Below are 25,857 nucleotides of genomic sequence, written 5' to 3'. Positions count from 1 at the left end.
CTTTTATAACTTTTTTTTAGCTCTCCTTTGATTTTCTAATGTTCTTTTATATACCAAAAGGGAGAGATAAAATATAGAAAATTTTCCAAATTGAACACTTATTTTCAAATAAAATATGTTGGGTAAACTTAATTTTCAAATCTTTCAAATTGTCCAAATATAAATAATTGTTCTTTTAATGCTTTCAAAAAAAATTATTCAAATTAAAATTGATAACTTTGTAGCGAAAAGTTTTTATTAAAAGGAGTCACAACTTGAAAAAAATTGAATTAGGGAAGTTCTTAAAGGCAATTTTCTTAAGTTTTGTTATATAAAAAGGATATTATTAAAGCTTGATTTTTTAATATTTTGATATAACAAATTGTCTTTAAATCAAATTTAGTAAAATAGTTTTTGAAAAATTATTTTCAAGTTAATTTTTAAAATAAAAAATACAACTTTTAAGTTGCACTAGGTCAAGTGCAGTACCCTAGCCAAAAAGGTGTGGTACTTAAGAGTCAATAGGCAAAGTGACTCATAAGTATCAGACCCTTTCGAAAAAGGTAGCGATACCTAAGAGTCGGTAAGCAATTTACAAACAGAGGTATCGCACCCCACTTATTTTATTAAGGCACTCCATTTCCCAGGGATCACACCCCCATGAAATGATATCGCACCAAAAATGAAGAGGTACCGCACCCCTCCAAGCTGAAGTGCAGTACTCATGGCCTCAACGGTCACTTTTTGACCAAAGCAACTAGACCCTTGTGGCTTATGTTTCAATCCCTAAAGACTTGCAAAAGCATTTAATGTAGGTATTAAAGATTCCAACAGCTCCAATTTATTTCTAACATTTTCAAATGACTATTAATCCAATCATATAAATGGAACATAAGAACACTCTAAACAAGTTAATAAACAAGCTTACAAAGATTAAGAGTAAAAATCCAATCTTTTTAATTATTGTTCTCATTTTTTCTTGTACATATTTGTGGGGTTAATTTTGGTTCATTCTTTCAAGTGTTGTATTGTTATATGAGAGTGCTTAATTGTTACATATCAACCTTCTAGAGGTGATAATCATTCCAAACTTTATTTCTCATTTTTGTAATGATTTACTTAAGGTTTTGGGTAAAAAACCTTCAAGGGAAGTAAGCCGATCTTGCCTATTGAAAAGACTAAGATTCTCAAGGTTAAACTAGAGGTGTCAATGGGTTAACCTAGCCCGCCTAAAAAGCCCATTTCAATATTCAAAAGATAATAAAATTTTAAAAATTTTAAATTTTAAATTTTAATTGATATTTTATATACTTTTATAATTAAATTTAAATTGAAAAAATTATTTAAATTAAATTTAGGCCGAATCAGCTTGACTTGAGGCGCGAAAATCCTTATCCAAACCCAACCCTAATCAGGTCGAGCCTATTGGGCCAAGTGGACTACTCGACCTTTGGACAAGTCTAGGTTGAGGTTCAAATCTAGTGAATTTGAGAAACCCTTAGTTCTAATAAGCTAAGGTAGTATATGTAGGTCATTGAGGCCGAACCATTAGAAATTCTCGAGTCTCCATTATTTACCTTTGCTTAAATTTTTTAAAACACCAATTCATCTTCCTCTTGGTGATTATTGACCCTAACAAATCCTCTCCTTCATGAAAGATAAGAATTTAATCCCTCGATTTTAATTTATCAGAAATTAATACTTGGTACTTTATGAAAACATAAAAGTTACTCTAATTGGATAGCAGTTTTAAACCTTATGGTTAAATTACTAACTTGAAATCACCAATTCAACGAGTTATGTATAATGAATAAACAAAATTAAAAGTTCAACAATTTACATTAAACAAATTAACAGAACTCGGTAGTTAATGTTCACTTGTTTACCAATAATTGAACTAATTTTACGATTTTGTAAAATATAATAATTAAATTCTGACAAAATAAAAAACTAACTTCGAAATTCATAATTACACGTTATTTAAAAACTCTAAATAGATATAACATTCAACATGTGAATCAAAATGATATGTATGTATGTCAAAGCTTGGAATTTGGTTTGGTTGAGGTCACATGTTAAAGGTGAACGGGGTATGTAACAGCTTCCAGGAGTTGGGGGGCTTCTCTTCTAATGTTCATATTCTATAATGTTACGTTACATCTACAACTTATGACCCGCATCTTATTATACCGTTATATTGACTTCAGTTTCTAGTCTTAATTATGTTTTTTTACTTTTTCCAAATAATTTGGTTCATCTCAATCATTATTATAAAAGGGTGGATAGATTGAGTGACATAATTCCTCAAATCGTAAGGATAAAAAGAAAATGTCAAGTGGGAGACCATCATCATCAACACTGGTAGGAAAGAAGAGCAAGAAGATGGCATCAAGTTCAAAGCCAAATGCAGTGTCATTGCAAGACAAGTTACAAATGGTAGAAAATGAAGAGCAGGTTGTGCTTAAACACATACATGATCTTAACAAATGGGTATCTATTACTTACTCTTGTTGTTTACACAAAATTCACTCTCTTAATTCTGGAAAATAAAATTATGCTTATTGGCTTTGGGAAAACTGACAGACAGATGCAATAGATGGAATGAACGAAGAGCAGTTAAAGGAATACCTTGAAAACAGACCTCAAGAACTCAAAAGTGTGAAGATCAACAACAGCAACAACAAGCCTAAACAAAAGCAAAAATCCAAGCTCCAAAAGTCTAAGCCTTCAACATGCAGTGGAATAATGGCCGCTGTATGGAAGTTCCACAAGGAAGATAATGATGAAGATGATGTTAACAAAGGCATACAACACACACTTCCAAGTAGCCAAGTAAAGTGAGCCTCAATAAATCAAGCTGGTGATTAACTTCTTTCATTTATAGCCAAATGGCCTATAGTCTATTTGTATAATGCTGGGTAATTTAATAACTATAGTTCAATCATTAATTTCATTTACAGCACAAGATGTATCTTTCTCTTTATTGCAATCAAAGAGAAATAATTTCAGTAAAGAACATGGATCTAAATTACCATATCTCCATCTTGTAAACATGAATGCAAAAGATCCAAGTACACACCTACAACAGATCCCATTGGTCATTTTGCATAAAATTCAATTAGATCAAACACAAATTTGATGATTCACTATATATGGTTTGCAAGATACCAGGAGACCAACCTGAAGCATAAAACAATAAACAATTCATTCTGTTCTTGCATTTCTCCCACCTTTCTTACTAACTGCCTCACACAATCGGCATGGTAATGTGTCAAGGCTTGTTGCACGGGCCTTTGCATAGTTACGTAATACACCACATCTTCTCCAGGCATGGTACTCAGCATAAGCTACAGGATCATTAGCAAGGGCTTTCACGTAAGAAGCTAATTCCTCCATGGACCTAAACTTAGTTCCATCTATAATTGAATGTGGAGGGACAAAGTCCAGCACATTGGGAGCTCCAAAATAAATAGGAACCGCACCAGAGTCCAAAGCATAAAATAGCTTCTCGGTCACGTAGCTCTCTGTAACTGTATTTTCAATTGCGAGGACAAATTTGTAATGAGACATGGCACAATGTAAATGGTCCCACCACTTCGGGGTATTAGCATCATTGGTACAGTCAGGATAGAAGGAAAGGGCCATGTCTAAACCACCAACATTGTTCAGACATTTGCCAAAGGAGTGGTGAGGCAGCAACCTGAGGAAACTCTTAGCAAGCTGATTTCTTTGAGAGAGGCAGCGTGATGAAGACCAATAAACAAGTGTCTCCTAGAAATAGATTTACCAAAGAAAAAAAGGAAACCCAAATGTATTACAACCAAGTATTTATTGAAGGGGAATATTGAGAACACATGAACAAAGAATATAAACCAACTACTCACATTGTTCTTATATGAAGATATGTGATAATTTCGACCATTATGAAAGAGAGCACCAGCATAAGTTGACTGAACATCATCTTTTGCATGGTAACTGATGAATAGATCCTCTCGACCTGAACGCCTTCTGCCAGCCTCAAGGTCCATGTACACACGAAGTGGATCTCCACTGTGCCTCTAACCAGAAAGAAAAGAAAAGATCATTCCAATTGATCCCAGAAAATGATAACCAAAGATTGGATGTATAGATTATCTTAATAAGCAACAGGAAACCAGAACATCCATACAAAGTCGTTTTACTGGTATATTGTAAGATCTATGTGAATATGCAAGAAAGACAGATAAAATCTCTTGAAAAACTGCAGTCAGACTGCTAGCCTTCTCAGTAGACAACTGGTAATCTGCTGCTTTAATAGCTATCGTCACACTTAGCCCAAGTGTCATAAAATTCCTATTTGACATGAGAAATGCTTGCAGACAGATATAACTACTGGACTTCCTATATTTAATGAAGGGCGTCTATGGACTTGTTACAATACTCAAGATGATAAACCTGAGACACTAGTTCTGCCTTCAGTAGGAGCAGAACGAACTTCAATAGGCAGGACTTTGAAACTGTGATGTATTGCATACTTTTACATTTTTCGGATTTCTTTCCCTTCTTTCTCAAAAGGAATGCTCCTGATAAATATTTTTAACAAGATACCAAGAAAGTTCTTTGGACAAGATTTTGTAGTGACTAATTATTTTTGTATCTAAAAGTGGAAATAAACTAAAATGGTTATGCGGCTTACTAGTCAAAGTATGTAAATATGCTTCTCCTAGACACATTTTCTGGTTACAAATGTCTCAAGGACCTATCAGATCCTTGAAGGAACAATCTATATTACTACAAAGTTAATGCATCATAAAAGATTAAGTTATAGAATACAAGATTCTATTTAGATGATCCCCTAAAATGGATCCCAGAACACATAAAGCTCAATAAGAAGATTATGCATGAGACATAACCAAAGAAACTTGCTTGATTACTATAATAGTGAGGTTTCTAGGACAAGTTTCCATGACTCAGATGGAAGACACAAATGTGTTTACCAATAAAAGACACAGGATTCATATACAGACACAAGCATGCATATAATTCCTGACCCAAAATGCCCTCCTAGCAAGCAAAATCCAATGGACAAAGTTGATAAAGAGGTCTCCTATATTATGAAAGAATTTCTATAAAACATCCTTTACTGCATAAATTAATGAACCCTGAGGTGAAAAATGGACATGAAAGAAAAACACTTGGTTTGTTTGTTTTTGTGTATGTTCTTTTTTTTTTTTTTTTTTGGTTTTATTATTCACATTTTAAAGGAACTCAAACAAGTAGAAAGGCACAAAAATTCGCTCTTCAGAACCCTACTCCTCAGGAAGGGAAAACTGAGCCCAGCTTCTACTCTTTTACAATATTTTGATATAACCCCATCCAAAAAAATTTGTAACATTTTTTCTTCTACCTTTTTCCAAGTTACTCAAGCTATAGTCGAAAAACCTTAACAACCAAACCTGACTTACATTCACAGAATCTTCCAACCCTACTTCCCAACAACTCATATAAGCTTTTTAAGTAACAAAACATCAATTTCCAACATGCTGTTTCTTCTAATCATGCAACATGCCTCATAGCTCTAAATTGCAAACGTGGTTGTGGATGTTGCATAATGCTTCTTGGTTATCACGGGCATTTTTTTTTTCAAAATGTTAATTGGGTTCTTTCATTAACTTACAATATTCATCGCATACAAATTGTATAGATACCATATACATAGTATGTATGTGCGTGTGTATGTGTGTGCATGTGTGTAGAGAGAGAGAGATAAAAAATTTTAATTTAAGATCCATGAAAAATCCACGCCAATCAAAACAAACTTGATTCAAAACAACATTTACTAGGCATGAAAGTCCAACCCACTTGTCTTGACTCCTTGTCCCCATTTCAGCCCACGTCCTGGCTTACAAGTTTAGCTTATTCTGTGACTTACAATTTCAGCCCACTCAAGGCATGATAAATTATCTTCAAGTTTAAGCTTTAAACCAACAAAAGGTGGAACTCAAAGCAGAGAGCTTTCCATTGTGCACCCACCTACTTCAAACCAACACTTTTGTTACTTTCAATCACCTTAAAAAGAATTAAGATCCAAGCATCCCTCTTTGATATTCTTCATAAGTTCCCTTCAAAACATTAGAACTATATATAACTAAGAACTTAAACTTTTCATGAAAACATTTAGCAATTTTGCTTGGAGGTGGAATCTACCTCAGAGAGAGAGATAAGAGCTGCAGTCCTTTGAAGACCAATATGGGATTACAAGAATGAAAAAGGACTTCGGAAGTAGAGCAAAAAACTGAAGAAACAAAAGCTAGATTCATCTTTCCCCCTGCAACAAGCAATATCTCAAACCAAAAAAAAAATCTTCCAAAGCCTATTAAAGGCCAGCAGAAATTTATTAAAACTTAATTGATGCCAATTCATCATCCAAAATGTTTATTTTATTGATTCTTTTTTTTTTTTGAAAAAAAAAATGGCCTACGTTGCTTTGTTAGGCCATTGTAGTTGCAACTAACTATAACGGGTATCAGCCATTACAAAAATTGTGATTTGATATTTTGCGCATGTAACAGCCAAAATGCAACATGGCACCTTCAAAGTCCATTGGAAGTAGTCATTACATTGCATAATGTACTTGTTTAAATGATAGGTTATGTCTCCCCTAAGTAAAAGGTATAGTGTAGAAAGAATTATTTGGAAAAAAAATTATAATGGAATAAAAGTGATTAACTTAATGTATAACTGAGAGTAATATACCATGTTATAAGAAACTAGGAATAACAATCCTCATGTACATACTAATAGATTTTCAAGATGCCAAACAGCATTTCAGCTGTTACAATTGCATTGAATCAAAATCATAATGGCCAATACACGTTACAAATTGACCATAACAACAACCACAAGTGACATAAAGGCGCAATTAGCAACTACAGGCATTTTAAAAAATCGATAAAAAATGGTTTGGGTAATAAACACTCAACAACTCAATTTTAATAGCTTTCTAAAAACTTTTAATAACTTTTAAAAGATTAAAAGATGCTTTTTGTTTGAAATATAACTTCTTGCAAGGAAAAGGACATATCTAATCCTTCCTTTCTTTTTTTTCTGCTTCTTGTGTCTTGTACTTCCACTTTCAGTAGCTCATCACTTCCTTCCTCTTCCTAAAGTAGACCATCTCCAAGCAAAATTTATTTAATCTCTTTCCAACGTTGAAGTTTTAGGTTGATTCTCTGTTTGACCTAAAAAATTCTACTAAAAAGAGAGATTCTGGAATTTGAGTTCTTAGCTGGAGATGGGTAGGTGAACAGCTCACAACTTCTGGTTTCCATCCCAACAGTTGGTGATGACACAAAACCATGCTCGGAGTGTGCTAAAATTGTAAGCCATTACCGAGGATAAACAATAGACAAGGACAAATGGTTTGGACTTTCAAATTTTTATTCATGCCTTTTAAGTACATTTCAGATCAAGAACTTCTATTAACCTGGTTTTAGATATTATTTTGTTTGCGATTAATATTGCAAGTTAACTAAAGAATCTAATTAACATAAGCATTATGTGTACAAGATATTACAATATACATGTATGGAAATTTTAGAAAAAATAAATCACATTCGTGACTCGACAACCACGACAAGCTAGGTAACATCCATGACACCTGCAATCATGACACCATAACCATATCTGCAACTAAATCCACAACCAAAGTTTATCTATTGCTAATGTTAAGAAATGGTTAAACTGGAGTAGGGATCCCTGACAGAACAAAAAAGTAAAATCTCCTAAATTCTAAATCATTACAATCTACTAATCAAATTGGTTAGTAAAGTCGCTCTTACTAACAAAATACAATTCCTCGTGTTCCCGAACCAAACATCTTGCCCACAACAGGCTGCAGCTAAATTACTAGAAAACTATACTTCACTGACATTGTGATGAATGACACATTATTGATCTCCTTACAATATCAATTCAAAAAATTATCTCAGTGTTAAATCCACGAGACAAGTAGATCACACGTATAAAGTTCAGAAATGAATAGAATCTTCACCAAATAGCACTTTCAACTCCACGATTACGACTTTAATCAAGAAAATAAATCAAATTTTTCTATATTCCATAATTGCAGCTAAGCCAACAAGGAAAAAAAACATACCTGAAGTGGAGGGGTAGCGGTCTCAAACAAAAGGGCATCCGGTTTATCAGCAAGAACGGGAGATTTAGTCCACAAGCAACTCATCCCACATTGACAAGAATACAGATTATCCAAATTATCAGGAATCCAAGTCCATCCTTTTACCAAAACACTAACATGCTCCATTTTCAACAGATTGCAGGAAGAATGAGAAACAGGTTCCTGCAAAGACCCAGAGCTGTTAGAAAGCAAACGGATCAAATCGTGGTGTTTTAGCTTGAACTGGGAACAACCCATTTGAGAATCCCATGTCTTGAAAGCAGAGAGCAGATCAGTAAAAGGGTTAGGGTTGGAAGAAAGGGTGAGGGATGGAGGGGTAAAGGGTTGTTGGATAGAGGAGGAAACAGAAGGGAATTCAAGGAAACCAGAAAAGAAGAGGATCAAGAAAGTGAAGAACAACATGAGCGTAATGGTGAAGGTGTTGAGAGGTTTCAATTGCATGTTATCGGTGGGGTGGAAATGTAATTGTCAGTTTTGGCTACTCTAAATTTCATTCTTCAAATAAAGGGAAAGAAATGCAGAGGAAAAAGAAGAGTTGGCTTTGGGGGGTTTACCAGACTTTTTCTGTACTATTAATTAGTCTTTGAACATTTTTCATTGATGACGTATCGAAGAAGAGAAATTGGTGAGCTGCTCATATTTTATTCAATTAGTTTTTTTAATCAAAATTAAAGCATAAGGTGAAAAGTAATTACTATTTTATAAACTAAGTAGGATTCGTCCAAGACAGATAAACTTAATTAAAACCTTAGTTTTAATCTTGAAAATTGTAAGTGGATTTAATACGAAAAATATATAATAAGAAAAAGGTGGAGGATCTAATAGTTTTTTAGTCATGATTAAGTAATTAAATGCAACATTAATAATCTTTCCATGGAAAAATAGTAATCCTCAGGTGAAATATAAACTAAATATTAAGGACTGAAATGACAAATAAATCATCCTTGAATAGGAGGTAATTATACTGCTTTGAAAATTTAAATAACCTTTCGCAATTATCGTATTTTTAACATAAGCATACTAAAACGAGACTCAGAAAATATTTTTGGCATGTAAAGCAATGAACTTTGCCATTGTATCCTCCACCTAGGGTTTTTCTATATATAATTGTCAACTTTGTAATAATATATATGTATTTATGATATATACGGTTTTATAATTTTATTTTCAATTTTTAATTCAAAACTGAGTTGTAAAGTCTACAATTTTTTTTCTAATTTTTCAATGTATATATTAGATTTAAGGATGCAAAAAGTCGTCAAGTTTTTGTTAAAAAAAAGCAATTAATCTCTTTTTTGCACTCATTTAGATATTTAAACTTTTAAAATGTATCAAAAGGCTCTCAATCCTTTTTAAAAAAAGCAATTAAGTCCCTACATTTTTTTTGCACTCAATTGGGTACTTACCTTTCAAAATGCATTAAAAAGACTCAAACTTTTTCAAAGAAAAAGCAATTAAGCCCTTGCTTTTATTAAAATTATAAAAAAATTAAAATCAATAAAAGCTATAAATATAATTAAATTTTAATAAAAATTCAAATATTAAAATTTATTAAATTTTATAAAATATATAAAACCATAAAATTATAAAAATTGTAAAATTTTATAAAAATAGTAAAAATTATAAAATATATAGAAATATAAAAAATTATAAAATTTTATAAAGTCATAAGAAAATTATACAAAATGTAAAGAAATATAAATTTCGTAAAAAATTATAAAATTATCGTACCAAAAAAAATGTTTTATAATTTTTCTATAACTTTTATTGATTTTTATTTTTTATCATTTTTCATCACATGTCGCTACTGTGTTGCGACACGTGATGACTTTAATTGAAAAAATTAGGGATCGTTAATTTTTATGATTTTTATATTTTTTTATTTTTACTATTTTTATAAAAATTCTAATTTTAAAAATTTTAAATTTTTATTTTTATTAAAATTTATTATTTTTTCTAAAATTTATTATTTTTATAATCTTTTTTAATTTTAATAAGAATATTAGCTTAATTGCTTTTTAAAAAATTTGAGGATCTTTTGATACATTTTGAAAGTTTAAGTACTCAATTGAGTAAAAAAAAAAGAAGAATTTTTTAAGAAGTTTAAATACTTTTGATATATTTTAAAATTGAAATGCTGAATTGAATATAAAAATACTTTTTAAAATATTTACCCTTGAGCCTATATATTAATTGGTTTTACGGTGAAAGTTGATTTTTATAAAAGGAAATGTGAGAATCACTTTATTATATCAACCCGGAAGATTTGCCATCAAGCTTTATTATATCCCATCATAATATTCGAGATCAAACTTTTTTTAAAAATATTTTACAGTGTGAACATCTTCATTTGTTGCTTAAGTTTATTTTGATGATGTGGGATATTCTAATTGGTGCCAAGTGGCGATATGAGAAGTTAAACTTGCCTAAATTGCTCCACAACTTTAATTATGTTCAAAGTTTCTCCATACTCCCTACATAATGTAAAATTTTCTTACTTTTATTTTCAGAAATATAATGTTAAAAATATTTTACTTTCTCTATTAAAAAAAATGAATAAATTTGTCTATATACACTAAATCAAAGAGTAAATTAGTCTTTTTGTTAAAAATTTCATTCATTTCTACTATCTCTTTACATTAGCATGAGGTACACGTGGCATGCAACAAGTAACCGTTTGGTTATTCTGTTAGCCACGCCAATTTTTAACAGTAGAAATGGATGAAATTTTTAACAAAAATGACTAGTTAGCTATTTGATTTAATGTATAGGGACTAATTTGCTCATTTTTTAGTAAATAGGACAAAATACAATTTAACTCCTAGGATAGAGGCCTCCATGGTATTTTACCAAAATGCAATCTATCTATTTTTCGTATTTAAAAATTCAAGTCTAGTTGTTACCATAGATAAAATTCTTTTGCTAAATTCATTGGTGCGGTACTTTGAAATTTAAAAAAATATTTACTTGGTAGTTATAAGAAAAAAGTTAAAATGTTGTGGATTTTTTCTTAAACACACTCATTTGAACTCGTCAGTGATAAAATAATTTTTTGTTAGGATAGTACTCTTAAGAAAAATTGACCTCAACATTTTAATTGAAATAGTTCACAATATAAAGTATTTAGACTAGTTAGCTACATTATAAAAGTCGAGGGACCAAATTACATCAAAAATAAAGTATATGGATTAAATCTAATGTTTTGGTATAATATATGAGGTAAAATTAAAATTTGACCATTATCTTATAATGCCAACAAACAAAAGCAAGGCAAACCCAAAAGAAATGGGAAGCCTCATGTCAATTTCTAAGGCATTAAGACGTTTAAATTATATATAATCATGAATTATTTTAATTAAAGAGTTAGCAATATTAACTATTTAGAATGACTGACAACATTATAAAAATAAAAGGTTAAATTATGGTAGAAATTAAAGCATAGAAAATTAAATCTCAAATTTAGCCATAGTAGAGGAATCGAAAATGATATTTAACCATTTTCTTATAATATAAAAAATAACTAATGTTGATACACGTGTCAATGAGGAAGACCCTTACAACCTTATCTAATTACATAAAACATTATCCAATTACAAATTTGATCATTTTTGTAAGGGTTTTTTGTTATAAAATCGTAAAACATTTATTTCTAAAATAGATGTGTTTCAAACTTATTTTTCAAAACATGTATTTTTCTAGGACTACCTCTACACCTATGGGTGTCAAGGTTTGTGAGATATAAAATTTTCACAAAATTCGTGCTCCTAACTATTAGGAGAAGTACTAATGGTGTATAACCTAAGAACCTCAACATCTATGGTTATCAAGGTTCAGCCAGTCTATATTGGCTCAGGAATTTATTGCCTATAAGCCCAACCAACTCATTTAATACTAAAAACCTCAACACTCACGAATTTCAAGGTTCGTGAGATAAAAAATTTCCATGAAATTTGTGCTCCTAACTATCAAGAGAAGTACTAATGAAGTAAAATCCAAGGACCTCAACATCCATGGTTATAAAGGCTTAGCCGATCAACATTGAATCATGAATTTATTGCTCGTAAGCCCAACCAACCCATTTAATACCAGAGACTTCAACACCCATGGATGTTCAGGTCCTTTCTTATAAATAACTCATTGCTTACTTTATTCTCTTTTGTTTTCACTTAAAATCCTCTCCAAAAAACCCTAAAACTCTCTCATCTAGTAAAAAAAGCTCTAAATTTCTACTGCTCATAGGCCCAACCAACCCATTTAATACCAAAGACTTCAAAACCCATGGATGTTGAGGTCCCTTCTTATAAATAATTCATTGCTTACTCTAATCTCTTTTGTTTTCACTGACAATCCTCTCCAAAAAACCATAAAACTCTCCCAAACTCCTTTAAGATTTCAAGGATAACATATAACTTATCATATTGTAAACATGGTAAAAATACTCATTCTATTTTTTGATATTAGTAATTTTTTAAATTAAAATTTATTATTTTGAAAGTATTTTTAGGTTTACTAAATCAAATATTTTTTTATATTTTGAATAGAAAAAAGATAAATTTATTCATGCCCAACAAAATTTATGTTTCTTGGAGCTAGATGAACATATCACAAATGACTTAAAGAAGGCTAGTTTATTCACAACATCTAGAACAACAAAGTTTGAACTGGTGCCTAAGTTGCTTGCCTCCTTAAAGAAAGATAGAGGTTGAAAATGTTTGAAAATTGTTTGAAAAATATGTTAAAGTTGGTGTAGCAAATTTTTTATTTTTTTTCTAAAATGAGTCTTTGTCATAATATCTAAAGCAATTAATTTGATCAAATAAGTACTTATGTACTGAAGCCTTTAGGAGATGCACTTGTCATAATATCCCTCTAAGAAGGTGCCCGAAACTAAAGCCCTTGGAATTTACGATGTGAATGTTGGTAAATGAATAAATCAGTAAAGCTCCGTTTGTGGAAAACTATAATAAGAATAATGAATATGTTTATATGGATCATGCTAACATATTTATGTGTATATATGAAGCATTGAACGAGCCTATATGTGAAATTAGACAAAGAATTTCCTAAACATCCTCTAAGCTTTATGAATTCTGAATATGTCTTTGTATGAACAAAAAACATGTTATTGGCCTTAATTGAGATATGTTATCTATGAAAATAATTTTCCCTAGTAAACTTAGTAGATTAGCATGATACAATTGGCATTCCAATATGGCTTAGATTTGTATTTGGTCTAGGAGGTGTGGTGTGTTTAGAGCTTCTCTATTTCCTTTGGGCTTTACACTCATGTGCACTTTCTGTTGCCTTCGGGCTTTGTACCTATGTGCATTTTGGTTGTGTTTGAATGGATGCACTTATGTGCAATTTGGTTAAGTTTAGAAGGATGTGATACATGCCTCATGGCCATGCACTTATGTTAAATTTGATTGTGCCTGGGTGGAATCCCAAGTATCCGAGTCACATTTTAATAGAGTTTACTAAGGGCTATAAGTTTAATAAGTTGAAAAGAAATAGAATAAATGAGAAAACTAATAATGAATGTGTTGTGATATCATGTTCAGATCATTTGTGGCATAAATGGATGTTATTGTAAGATCATTATGATGGAAGATTAATTGTTTAACAATGGAGGAAAACTATGGACTAATATATATATATCAGCCTAAGGCCATAAGATAATAATTTGGTAATGTATGATCCTAATAAAGGAAATAAAATAAAATGTTCGACTCACATATTATAACACCTCGAAAATTTCGATATGACACGTGACCTAATTGTGGGTCGAATATCGAGAAATTATGAGAAAATTTGTGAAAATGAATTGGATAAGAAATTTTATTAAAGGAATTTGATATTGGTGATGGAAAGATGTGAAAAGAGTTGTAAAAGTGCTAATATGACAAAAAGGAGGCCAAGTCACAAATTTGGTCAAATATGAGGACTAATGGAAAAATTATCTAAATATGAAAAATATTGGTTCTTATGTATTATTTGACATGTAACACCCCTTACCCGAGACCATTGCCGGAGTCGAGCATGAGGCGTTACTTGACTTAACTTAAAAGTTCGGGGCATAAAAATCTATTTTTAAAAGTTATTTCACTGTTCATAATAAGGCTGTCCACCTGCGCAGCAGTCACTAAATCAATTATAACGTGAGATAAGAAACTCAAAATTTAGATCCGTAAATTTTCCCTGAAACTAGACTCACATATCTTTTACCATAAATTTTTTAGAATTTTTGGTTCAGCCAATTAGTACAGTTTATTAGTTAAAGTCTCCCCTGTTTCACAGATCGACTGTCCTGACCTCTCGTCACTAAAAAGTCATTGTACAGACTTCATATAGTGTTCTCACTTATTTCTACAGAAAATAGACTCAATAAGGAATCTATAAATATAAATTAAAACTCATAAATATTTTTGTGCAATTTTTAAAGATTTTCCAAAGTCAGAACAGGGTATTCTGAAAACCACTTTGACCTTGTCTAACTAAAATGCAAATATCTCAGAATACATAATTTATTTGTCTACACCATTATTTTTCTATGAAAATAGACTCAATAAGATTTAATTATATATCTCATCCACCCTCTAATTCATTTTCTACTATCCTTGGTGATTTTTCAAAATCACGTCACTACTGCTGTCTCAAAACTGATTCACTACCAATTTTTACTTTTTCATGATTTCTATGCATAATTTATCACCTAGACATTTATAACAACAAACACCTTCATACTTAGCCATTTTAATAACTATTCATCATCAAATATTTACATATCATCTTTTGGTCATATCTTAAGAATATACAATCGAAATGACCAAGTCTCTATACATGCCGTAGCTCAAAACATTTATCGTTTTAAAATACCGAGTTGTGGTGGTTGATAGTGTGAACGCTCTCCAACGTCTTCAAGATCCCTTCTATGCTTGATAATACTATATGAAATAAAAAGAAATAAAAGAAATAAGCATAAAGCTTAGTAAGTTTACAAGTAAATAAATAACAACATTTATAATAAACAATTATATTCATAAATTTTTATTAAGCATTAAGATCTTTACTTTATTCTTTACTTACTCTATTACTCATTTACTTGCTTGCTTGCTTAACTTACTCATTCGTTGCTGAAATTTCTTTTCTCAACTGATAATTGAGATACTCTTAGTCTTATTAACTCACCTGAACTTGTCTATTAGGCTTTTACCTAAACTTTCATGTAACATCGTCTATTTATTAGCCCGTTGAATCACTTGGAATACTAAGGATACTCGGGTCTCCTATCTGAATATAACATGCCAAAGCTATGTCCCAGACATAGTCTTACATAGGATGTTTCTTGTACTGCCAATGTCATATCTCAGATATGGTCTTACATGAGAATTCTCATATAGGTGCCCATGCCATGTCCCAAACATGGTCTTACGAGGGACCTCTCATCTTGGTGCCAACGTCATGTCCCAGACATGGTCTTACATGGGACCTCTCATCTCGGTGCCAATGCCATATCCCAGACATGGTCTTACATGGAACCTCTCATCTCGGTGCCAACGCCATGTCCCAGACATGTTCTTACATGAGACCTCTCATAATCTCAATGATGTCAATGCCATGTCCCAGACATAGTCTTACATGGGATCTCATCACCCAAATGTCATGACATTTGTATCCGATACATTCCAAAAGTTTCAATGAGACTTTTTAATACTAATTCTCTATCGTCTCATACTTGAGTCAACATCAAATAAATTCATGAAATAAATATATAATTGCTGAAAAATAATAGCATTAATAATAATTATTGAAATATTGCATTTATTTACCGTAAACTTACCTTGGTACAAAATATGATCAAATCTAGCACTTTAGTCCTCAACCCTTTTTTTTTCCCCGGTCTAACTCCGAATTTTGTTCTTCTTGATCTATAATAGAAAATTTTGCTTATTTAATACTCACATTCATCAAAACAGTCCTTAACTCAAACTTTGACAAAATTATATTTTTGCCCCTAAACTTTTGCATATTTACACTTTTGTCCCAAAGCTCGGAAATTAAACTTCATCCCTTATTCTTATGTTTTATGACATGCTGAACATTTTTTCCTTCTATGGCAACATCAAATTCCCACTCTAACACTTATGAACATTAGGTATTTTTACCGATTATGTCGTTTTACTCGTTTTCACTTAAAATCACTTAGCAAAAGTTGTTTAACATAATTTCAAGCTTCATATTCTACCATAAAACATCAAAATAAACACATTTTACCTATGGGTATTTTTCCAATTATGAACCCTAGGTTAAATTATTGCTAGAATAAGCTAAATCAAGTTACCGGGACTCTAAAAACGTAAAGAACATTAAAAAGGGGCTAGAACAGACTTCCAATCAAGCTTGGAAACTTGAAAATCCCTAACCATGGTTTCCCCTTATGAAATTCAGCCATGGGGTTGAAGATGGACAAAATTTGGCTTCTAATTTTGTTTTTAATTCATTTTAATAACTAAATAACCAAAATGCCCTTAATGAAAAACTTTGGAAACATGCCTAACCATGTCCATTTTTGTCTACCAACTTAACCAATAGTCTAATTACCATATAAGGACCTCCAATTTAAAATTTCATAACAATTGGACACCTCTAACATGTAGAACTCAACTTTTGCACTTTTTACAATCCAGTCCTTTTGACTAAATTGAGTGCCCAAACGTCGAAATTTTCACGAAATTATTTTGTGGAATCCTAGACCATAAAAATATAATAAAATAATTTTTTTCTCATCGGATTTGTGGTCTCGAAACCACTGTTCCGACTAGGCCCAAAATCAGGATGTTACATGACATGAAATGGATTGGGATGTAATTTGGTGTAATGAAAATCACTTTTGGCACAAAATTGGAAAAACTGAATAGTATAGAGACTAATTGTAATTTTCTCATTTTATTGAGAAAAGAGCCAAAGTAATATTTTCATTACTCATAGAGTTATTATAAATATTTTTGATTAATTATGAACTTGATTTGGTCTAAGTATCGAATTTTGAGAAAAAATCGCTAAAAATGACAAAAAGAGGCAAAATAGTAATTTTTTCGTAAAAGGGTAATTTGGTCAATTCTTGAGAATTTTATGATAAAAATAATGTTTTAATATGATATTTAGTGTTCAAAATTAATTTGGATTGTTTGAATCTCATATTAAGGAAAAGTGCTTCAAATTGGCATGAAATGGACTTAAATTGTTGGATATGGGCCTAAGGCCTACATGTTGATATTATGGGATATGCTTCCATTTTCTTGCTTATTTCTTCAATTTCTCTCAAAATTTTCACTTTCCACCTTAAGATTTTGTTAAAATATTATTGGAAACAACTTCCTAAGCTCAATTTCTCCATCAATTTCTTCAAATGGCAGCCTAGGGTTTATGGAGCTTTTGTAAAAGAAGATGAAGCTAGTGCGAAAAAGCTTCAAAAATGGTAAGAAATGGTTTCTGAAACCTCCATTAGTTTGATATTTTTTGAGAAATAATGTGAAAAAAGCTTAGAAATAATCATGTTAATATTTGATATATATTTTTATTGTATGGAAATGGGGAAATGTTGGTTCATAAAAATCCAGACTTAATTAATGGTGGATTGGTGTTCATGGAAGCTTGATCAAGTGTTAGAAAGCATCCGTTAAGGTTAGTATCTTGAATACTCATACTTGATCTAAGTTAGTAAGCTTAGGAATCATGAAATTAATTTTATAATTAGATGTTTAATTGTGTTAGTACGTAGAAAAATATGGTAGAAAAGTTGTGTAACTAAGTGAAGCTTTATAGTCAATTATGTAATAATGTTATGAAAGTTTCCATGGAAGAAAATATGAACTTAATAGGATTTGCATGTATGTGAAGGAACCATGTCAACAATATGGAAAAGATTGGATAAGGCCACTATGGCAAAAAATATGTCAAAGAGCAAGGTCCTACTTTAAGTCGAAAAGTGTCGATACTAGCCTAAAATATCGAAACGGTCATAAGATTTATAAAATTTTTTGTAAATAATTATTTTATATTTAATTGAATTTATTGTAATTATGTTGAATATAATAGTGTAAGCTTATATTTTGTATGATTGAAAAATGTGGTTTTGAACAACTAAATAAAGTTTAACTATGTCGAACGATATTAGAATCATAATTATTGGCATGAAAATAACTTTAAGAAATAACCTTGTAAGATGTTTCCTTATGGAGATTAAAGGAAAGCTTTGAAAATCTTGTGTAGTCACATAATGCCATAATTTAAATTATCAATTTATATTATAGTGGTTTACGTCATGAATACCGATACAGAGCTGTAATTTGATTTGATACATGAGTTTACTAATATTCTAAAAACCTTGAAACAAGGCCCTGATAGCTTAGATAAATAATTTGGATATGATCGACATGTCAATAGGAGAATCCTTATTTGTACTTTGGTACTCCGGTTACTTGCACTTTGGTGCTCTTATTCTTGGCACTACGGTGTGGTCCTGATCTAGTTTTTGGACACCTATGCTTTAGAACTCCTGTTATTGTAGTTCCGAACAACTTGTCATTAGTATCCCTTCTTTATTTTTCTAGGCTTACTAATGGCTTAACTTAAACCAAGTTTTTTTTATTGTATGAAAGAATTCTTGAAATTGTTAGATGTTATTACTGTTTGAAAATGTATTAACTATAAAGAATGGAATGGAAAAGTAAGCATTCAAGAAAGTGGTGTCATAAAATATCTAACAAATTGTGGTCTATTTGAAACTCGTAAGGAGTTATTAAGGTGAGTTAACAATTGTGTAAGTCCTTAGGGATGAAAACTAAATCTGAAAGGTAAAATTCATAAATGAATCAAATACCAAACTGGGAACGCATACATAATGAGAATTGTTAGTAAATCATCAAACTATAAGTTGATGCTTAATTTGTAAACTCACATGAAAATGGTTAAAATAGTGACCATGTTGCTTAAATGAATTTAAAATCATGATTCTTCTAAAGGAGCTCAAGGTTCAAAAAGACTTAGGATAAAGTTTGATTAACTTTGTTACTTACTGAGCTTTATAGCTCATGTGTTAGTTGTTTAAAACGCGTAGGAATGACTTGCTGAAAAGTCTCTATGGTAGCTTAGGGAGCATCACATCACCAAATGATCCTATAAGGTTATTTTTCAAATGTTAAAGTGTAATTTATATTATATTAGTGCCATGTATACTAAGTCTCATGGTGAATATAAATATTGTAATGTGAATGGCATGTTTTGGGTTCTATTCAAAAATTTGCTTAGCAAAAATTTATGTCATTCAAATTTGAATGTGTTTATGCCATGTTTTGTGCCAAAATGAATTTAAATATTGGTTTTTAATGCTTTTATTCATTTTGAAATGATATGGTAATGCTTGGGCATGTTTTAGAGTGTTTTTTAGTTAACTTTTTGCTCCTAGGTCGTAGTTTCAAAACTTGGGATTAGAGGTATCGGCACAAGTGAGGTAGAATGCTTCAATATGCTATTTGGAGCACTTGAATCGATACTTCTAGGCACTTTTATCGCAACAAGTGCCTCAAACCCAAGAAATTGCATTATTTTGAGTCATTTTGACTTTTGGGGAACTATTTTGTGTCCCGAGCATCCCTAAGCATTTTCAAATTAATTTTAAATTGTCTCTAAAGGCTTTTAATAATTCTAAATTTGGGTTAATGATTTTATAAAAAAATTCAAGTTTCAAATTTAGCAAAACTTTCATTTCTCTTCACCCGAAAGACCCCGGATTAAGTTGATAGGCCTCAAATATTTGGTTTATGATCTAAATGGGTTCTAATATGAATTCAATAACCCAAAATGATTTAAAAATTGTATTTCACCCTTTCTAACATTGAAAATTATTTTAAAGGAAATCTATAAGGTTGCTAAATGATGTTTTATTAAAGGCAAAGTAGGGAAAATAGAATTCTCAAGGTAGCAGGTAAACCATCATAATGAATCTGGTGGGTGTGCCCCTGTAAATCAAGAACCTACACCTTGTCTATACCTTTTATGGAAGATCAGCTAGTAGGCAAGTAAGAAAGGAAGAGAACAAAGGATTTATTTTTGAGATTCTTACATCAAGAGTAGCCAGGGAACCACCCCCTAGGGATGTATCTAGATAAGAAAAGAAAAGATAGGAGTAAGAGAAGTGAGAAGAAATAGGAGGATTGGTCAATTCAAAGGCTTGTAGGCCTATGAATTTCCCATTAGTGTTCTGGTTTATTTATAACATTAGGAGAGCGTGGGGGTTATGAAAATTTTAATTAATGGTGAGGATTCATTCAAATCCATTAATGCAGGTAGGACACCCGTCGGCATCGAGAGGAGGAAGAATCTTTAAAGATTCCCAAGGCAGGATTGTCTGGCAACTATTACCCATTAGGGACTAACCCTCATGAAAGTAGAGCTAGTCATAGGTTATGATGTGATTTTGTGCACCAAGGTTGAAACTATTCTTGTCAATGTGAAACAAGTTGAGGTTAGGCCAAATCTCCAAGAGCCACTTCTTCTTGTGATGGTCAAAACAAAGACTGATCCTTTGTGTTTACCAATTTGGCCAACTATGGGAAGTCGAACAAAGAGGGTCAAAGAGGAGTTTAAAGGGACTATGTGTGGACGCAGGGAACAAGTCCAAATTAATCAAGTTCTGGTTAGGCCAAGACCAAGTCAAATTCTGATCCAAGAGTTGTATGAAACCTTTTGATGGGTTTTAATTAATCAAGGACTTTAATTAAGTTTATTTTAGTTTATTTTTGCATCTGTAAATTAATGTCTTACATTATTAATCTACATCTTTTAATTATGACTTGCATTAAGTGTTCAGTATTTATTATGTCATGCATTTCATAACTCATATGTTAATAAAGTCTATGATTTAATTATGCCATGCATTATGTAACTCTCATGATAGTTAAGTTTGTATATTAAATTATGACATGCATTATGTAACTCCCATGATAGTTAAGTGTGCATCTTTAAGTAAATCTTGCATTAAGTAACTCATTTGTCATGCATTTAAGAATCTTAGTTGTTAAGTATGTTTGAGTTAACTTTTATAAGTGTGTTATTTATTTTGGTTGTTACTTTTAATGCATACAGTGTGTTTATTTTCATTTTTATTAAGGTGTTTGAAGTTGAATAAGAATGTGAACAGGTTTCAAGTGTTTAATAAACATTCATTCTTAATCAAGTGACTATTCAAAGGACCAAGGAAGGCCTTGCAAATTTTGTTCGGTTTTGGTGTGCTTAAAGCATATTCATGGCACTAATTACAGGGAGGAAAACATAAGAAATGAAGGCATCTGATTTTGGGAAGAAGGGACTACAAAACAACACCTTTAAGGAACATTAAGCTTCATGAAGATGATGACCTTTAAACTACACAAGGCCAAGTGAAGAGACATGCCTTTTGGGCTAGCTACTAATGTCACAGGCCAAAGTGCAAAGCCTGTGACCATGGCACAAGATGCGCCCCATGAAAGTCTATTGATTAGATGGGTAACATTTAGCCCACGAGAACTGGCTCGATTCAAAGAACTATTGGAGAAGTCTGTCAGATTGAAGCCTGGTTAGTCAGATAATGAAGATATAGCAACTTAGGCTAATTTGGTAACTAATGTTAGAAGATTGAGGAAATAATATCTTGTAAAGATTAGATTAGATTTGATATGACATATCTTGTAAATCCCTAAAATCAAAGGATATGGTTAATCTCGTCCGCCGATGTAAATGTATCTTGACCGTCAATTTTTGGGGAGCTCAACTTTAAATAGAGAGCCTCCCCCTCATTTGTACTCATTCCATTGTATATTGAATTCTTAAGACTAATAGAATTTTGAGAGAGCATTTACTCAAAAACCTTGTGTGTGTTCTTTTCTGTGGCTTTTTGTTGTTCTTTATGGCTTCTTTTGGCATAAATCGCTTCCACTCTTCAACTTGGAGCCTTGGAGGAGTTCTTAAGGAATCCTCACTTGAAAAAAGGCTGACTTAGGTGAGTTGGGATGAATGGATCGCCTAAGGCCGCATGGATCGCGAGACGAAAGATCTAGCCCCGTGACACTGAGAGTTTAAACAAAATTTAATTATTTGTTTTAAGATAGTTAAATGTCGAATTTGAAAGGTCCATATAGGAATTTGAAAGGTCATTTTGAAGGCCTATAAATTTCGGCCTAAGCTACCTATGTTAAAAAAACTTTTGCTTGAAATTAAATCATACTTTTATGAGAAATTTTCTCTAGCGTCCTTTATTGAACTATTTCGAACTTATCAAACTTTCTAGGTTTATGGCATTCAAAAATTATCTTATCACTCCGTTTTCCATCCCAGGCAGTGGCGAATTTGATACACTAAGATTCGAGTATTCAGTTAAGTTTAAGTGGGTCATAGTTTTAATATAGCTACGATTCCTTAAAAAATTCAAGTGATTCAGATTAAGGTTTCCACCTTTTGAACCATTTCAAGATAATTCTTCACATTGAGCTATTTTCCGATCATCCAAGCTCGAGAAATTTCATCAGGTTAGTTCGATGACAGCCTTATTCGAGTAGAATTGATAAGCCATGGCTACTATTAGAGTAGAACTCCAGAATCAGAGAGGTGGCTCTAGTATTTCGCTAAGGTAGAAATGAAAATGTTTCATTTGCGAGCTTAGTTTCCTTGTGACAGGAAAGGAATTGAACCATTACATGGGCAGGTTTAGTGGTATAAACTAATCTAGGAATCATGGGATTATCCGCCAAAACTAGAGGTAAGAATATGTTAGTCAGGTAGTGTTCGCTTCAATGCAACTGCCAAATTGAGAGAGATGAGAAGATAGGAGCTAGAACATGTCTAACATTGGAATGGTCAGATACCCGTCAATGAGTCGGTATCTATGATTCATTAAGGGTTGAGAGGATTCACAACTCGGGCTGAGTAAGAATAATGCGAATGTACGAAAGTGAAACCAAGTTGAAAGTTCTGGTCAGAATGAAAAATGATTACTCACATGAACCCCACAAGGGCAGGAATAAAAAAAAGCTTCTCAAAGTTCGCCTTTGCGACTGAGTGTGCAAGGAAATTTCAAGGACAATCTTTTTTAGGGAGGGAGAGTTGTCACACTCGGTTCACTATAAACCTAAAAATTGGAAACAATTTGGGTTTATATTGAAGGAAATCATTAGTTGGCGGTCTCTACAAAAAATCCGAAAAAAAGTTAGAAACAAAATTGAGCATGGTTGAAATCTAAGTCTTGTTCGATTGGATTAAAACTAGCTGGTTCATTAGTGGGAGACAAAATGATTGTCAATGGATGGTTTTTATATGGTTGAAGAACATGCGTAAGGAGCTATATATAGCTGAGAAGTGAATCCTCAGGTGGATTACTCTCAATTATGTTTTATTCTTTCATCTTCTTCATCTTCCTTGGTTTTTCTAAAGAAGAGATAATTACGGAAGCTCTGCATGAAGTGGTTGTAACACCTCTAACCCGTCTTCGCCACTGAATTAAGGCTATGGAGTATTACCTATAACACCCTGAATAATTTATTTCAGTTTCTATAAATACTTGACATAAATGTGTATTTGCTTCAGTGGCTAAGTGTTTTTGGTATGTGTATGAGGTCTTGGGTTCAAGTCCTAAAATTGCCTATATTTTTCTAATCCTAGCTTTATCCTTGGTGGGCTAGGTTATATCCTATTTTTGGTAAACTCATATTAGAATGAGCCTTCTAGTTCGAGTGGTAAGGAGTTGATGTGTTAAAGGTCCTATGTTAGAATCCCTGCGTGAGCAAGGGTGTTAATTTTTGCTCGGTTGTCTGGTAGAGTTTCGGTAGAGCTAAAATTCTGAGGTAGTTATGAGTTACTGGATTAGTGGGAGAAAAATAGGGGATATGTTGGCATATCTTTTATTTTTATTTTCTTTTTCAATTTTAATTATTTTTTGTTTTCTCTCTCCCTTTCCAAAATCTGACCTTAATTCCTGCTTCTTCTTCACTTTTTTGTCTTTTTCATCTTTTGTTCCTCCTCATTTGGTTTGATCCTTTTTCTTCCGTTCCCTTCAATTTTTGTTCACTTTTACTGTTCTTCGTGCGGTTTCAGTAAGCCTCTCAATTCTTTTTTGCTGTAGTAGTGTAACGATAGCTATAGGGAATCTGAATTCTATGAAAGATTATGTAGGTGAAGGTAGTGAATCTATGGTTTTCACTTTAATGGTTTAACTTTCGCGTGTAGTCGTCTTTGCGGTGGTAAGTGTGGAACGTTGCTAGGTTTAGTTTTATAGATTTTGTAAATCATTCGTTAATGGGGCTTTGGGATTTTGTTTTTAGGTGCTAATGGTATCGGGGCTAGTTTCGCATCAAAATTGTAACAGGTGTGTTCCCAAAACACAGAAAAATTGAGCTTCAACAAAAGTCGAAAAAGTATTCAGTTAATGCCACAATAATGTGTGCCTGGCCGTGTGGTTGGCCGTGTGCGAGACTCGGCTGTGTGTTTGACGAATGCATGGTCATGCGCTAGACACAGGCATGTGGTGGTATGGGTGTGGTCATGTGAGACATACGGGCTAAGCTAAGTAAGGCGTGCGGGCCCACACGCGCATGTCACATAGGAGTGTGGATTTTGGGCCACGCCGTGTGAGTCACACGGGCAAGGCCAATTTGGGCTTATGGGCCCATAATTCTAAAATTTTCCTTAGGGTCGCACGGGTCACTCTGATCGACTGTGGGCCTACTGTAGGATCGGTAACTAACCAAACCCTAAATTATGTGATATGATGTTCTGATAGTCTGCTCTAAGTAGAACACCGTTATGCATGTCTAATTATTCTGTTATATATATGCATATGTTATCTGTATGTAAGCATGTTAAGCATGATATTTCTGTATCTGTATACTGTATTTATGATTGGGGTGGGAATCGTATATGTGGAGGAAGTGATCTGTACAGCGACCTGTTGTCTATATTCTGGCAGCTTGACTGTGTATTATCTGTTATATGTCATATCGACACAATATGGTGTGTAGGGTTGGGTAGGTGCTTTTCACCCCACATGGTGTGATGAGATGGTCGGAGTTGGTGTATAAAGGATAGGGGTAGGATTCTGTATATCTGTTCTACATATTTGATTCTGTTATCTGTATCTGTAAAGCACTTAAGTCCGAATCAGAATCTGAATCTGAATTTAACTGTATATATGATTTCTGTATGTTTAGCATGTCTATTTCTGTTGGGTTACACACTGAGTTTACGAAAACTCATATTCATTATCTGATTTGTTCAGGTAATCCACAGACTTAGATGGATCGGTGCAGCGGAGCCTCATGGTGACCACAAGTTTGCAAACTAACTATAAATAATGGTTTTTATTTAGTTAATGATTATTTTTGGGAGTTTTGTAATTTATGGACTATCTGGATTGTTTGGTTTTATTTTGGTTTTGGATTTTTGATTTGATTCTTTAGTTGCTATGGTTGGCTAAAAACATGGTTTTTACTAAACGAAAGTTTTCTGGAAATACGAATGGGATTTTAAATATAATTATTTCTAAGACTTCCGTTGTAAATCATATTTTGGGTCAAATGAATAGATTAAATAACATTTTTAGTAATAGCTATAAACGAATATGAGTTACAAAGCGTTATCGAAATAACTCTATTTTCAAAACCCTTCTTTGTGAA

At 32.3% G+C, this 25,857-nt stretch overlaps 2 protein-coding genes across 3 annotated transcripts; one reads left to right on the top strand and one right to left on the bottom strand.

The window, feature by feature from the left end:
• Nucleotides 1–2,350: 2,350 nt before the first annotated feature.
• LOC105783400 (uncharacterized) lies at nt 2,351–2,820 on the top strand. The gene is made up of 2 exons (XM_012608836.2): nt 2,351–2,469; nt 2,563–2,820. The coding sequence occupies exons 1-2, from the start codon at nt 2,362–2,364 to the stop codon at nt 2,818–2,820; spliced, it is 366 nt and encodes a 121-aa protein (XP_012464290.2). The 5' UTR covers nt 2,351–2,361.
• Nucleotides 2,818–8,722, bottom strand: LOC105783399 (alpha-(1,4)-fucosyltransferase). 2 transcript variants are annotated; one of them, XM_012608835.2, is made up of 4 exons: nt 8,117–8,722; nt 3,864–4,037; nt 3,160–3,750; nt 2,818–3,058 (listed from the first exon to the last, which is right to left on the bottom strand). In XM_012608835.2, the coding sequence occupies exons 1-3, from the start codon at nt 8,594–8,596 to the stop codon at nt 3,184–3,186; spliced, it is 1,221 nt and encodes a 406-aa protein (XP_012464289.1). In that variant the 5' UTR covers nt 8,597–8,722; the 3' UTR covers nt 2,818–3,058; nt 3,160–3,183. The 2 variants fall into 2 exon arrangements, with proteins under 2 accessions (XP_012464289.1, XP_012464288.1); XM_012608834.2 differs by having other exon boundaries at nt 2,818–3,750.
• Nucleotides 8,723–25,857: the final 17,135 nt, after the last annotated feature.

Source organism: Gossypium raimondii, chromosome 13, assembly GCF_025698545.1.
Source record: "Gossypium raimondii isolate GPD5lz chromosome 13, ASM2569854v1, whole genome shotgun sequence".
Taxonomy (NCBI): Eukaryota; Viridiplantae; Streptophyta; class Magnoliopsida; order Malvales; family Malvaceae; genus Gossypium; species Gossypium raimondii.
The sequence above is the reverse complement of the archived record's forward strand: the minus strand, read 5'-3'. Positions and strand labels throughout refer to the sequence as shown.

Excerpts from the sequence above, each read along its gene's own strand:
- LOC105783400 (XM_012608836.2), top strand. The coding sequence starts at position 2,362 with ATGGCATCAAGTTCAAAGCCAAATGCAGTGTCATTGCAAGACAAGTTA. Across the intron at positions 2,470-2,562 it reads TACATGATCTTAACAAATGG|ACAGATGCAATAGATGGAAT; the intron begins GTATCTATTACT and ends GAAAACTGACAG.
- LOC105783399 (XM_012608834.2), bottom strand. The coding sequence starts at position 8,596 with ATGCAATTGAAACCTCTCAACACCTTCACCATTACGCTCATGTTGTTC. Across the intron at positions 4,038-8,116 it reads CCGCTACCCCTCCACTTCAG|AGGCACAGTGGAGATCCACT; the intron begins GTATGTTTTTTT and ends CTTTCTGGTTAG. Across the intron at positions 3,751-3,863 it reads TATCTTCATATAAGAACAAT|GAGACACTTGTTTATTGGTC; the intron begins GTGAGTAGTTGG and ends ATCTATTTCTAG.